The 528-nt window shown below is 56.2% G+C and overlaps 1 protein-coding gene across 1 annotated transcript; it reads left to right on the forward strand.

The window, feature by feature from the left end:
* Positions 1–6: 6 nt before the first annotated feature.
* On the forward strand, positions 7–522 carry LOC108525766 (ubiquitin-conjugating enzyme E2 C-like; the record flags this gene model as incomplete). Its single annotated transcript, XM_017866612.1, has 1 exon — positions 7–522. A coding segment is annotated over exon 1 (469 nt), but the record flags the coding sequence as incomplete, so codon positions are not given.
* Positions 523–528: the final 6 nt, after the last annotated feature.

Genomic DNA, 528 nt, shown 5'->3' on the forward strand with positions numbered 1-528 from the left:
GGCAGTTGCAGTCGTGTTCTCCGAGTTCCTGTCTCTCTGCCAACGCCGCCCGGATGGCTTCCCAAAACCGCGACCCAGCAGCCACAAGCGTCACCGCCGCCCGTAAAGGAGCCGAGCCGAGCGGGGGCGCCGCCCGGGGTCCCGTGGGCAAAAGGCTACAGCAGGAGCTGATGACCCTCATGATGTCTGGCGATAAAGGGATTTCTGCCTTCCCTGAATCAGACAACCTTTTCAAATGGGTAGGGACCATCCATGGAGCAGCTGGAACAGTATATGAAGACCTGAGGTATAAGCTCTCACTAGAGTTCCCCAGTGGCTACCCTTACAATGCGCCCACGGTGAAATTCCTCACACCCTGCTACCACCCCAACGTGGACACCCAGGGTAACATATGCCTGGACATCCTGAAGGACAAGTGGTCTGCCCTATATGACGTCAGAACCATTCTGCTGTCCATCCAGAGCCTTCTAGGAAAACCCAACATTGATAGTCCCTTGAACACACATGCTGCCGAGCTCTGGAAAACCC

The sequence above is a fragment of the Rhinopithecus bieti genome, unplaced genomic scaffold, assembly GCF_001698545.2.
Source record: "Rhinopithecus bieti isolate Rb0 unplaced genomic scaffold, ASM169854v2 repeat_32976, whole genome shotgun sequence".
Lineage (NCBI taxonomy): Eukaryota > Metazoa > Chordata > Mammalia > Primates > Cercopithecidae > Rhinopithecus > Rhinopithecus bieti.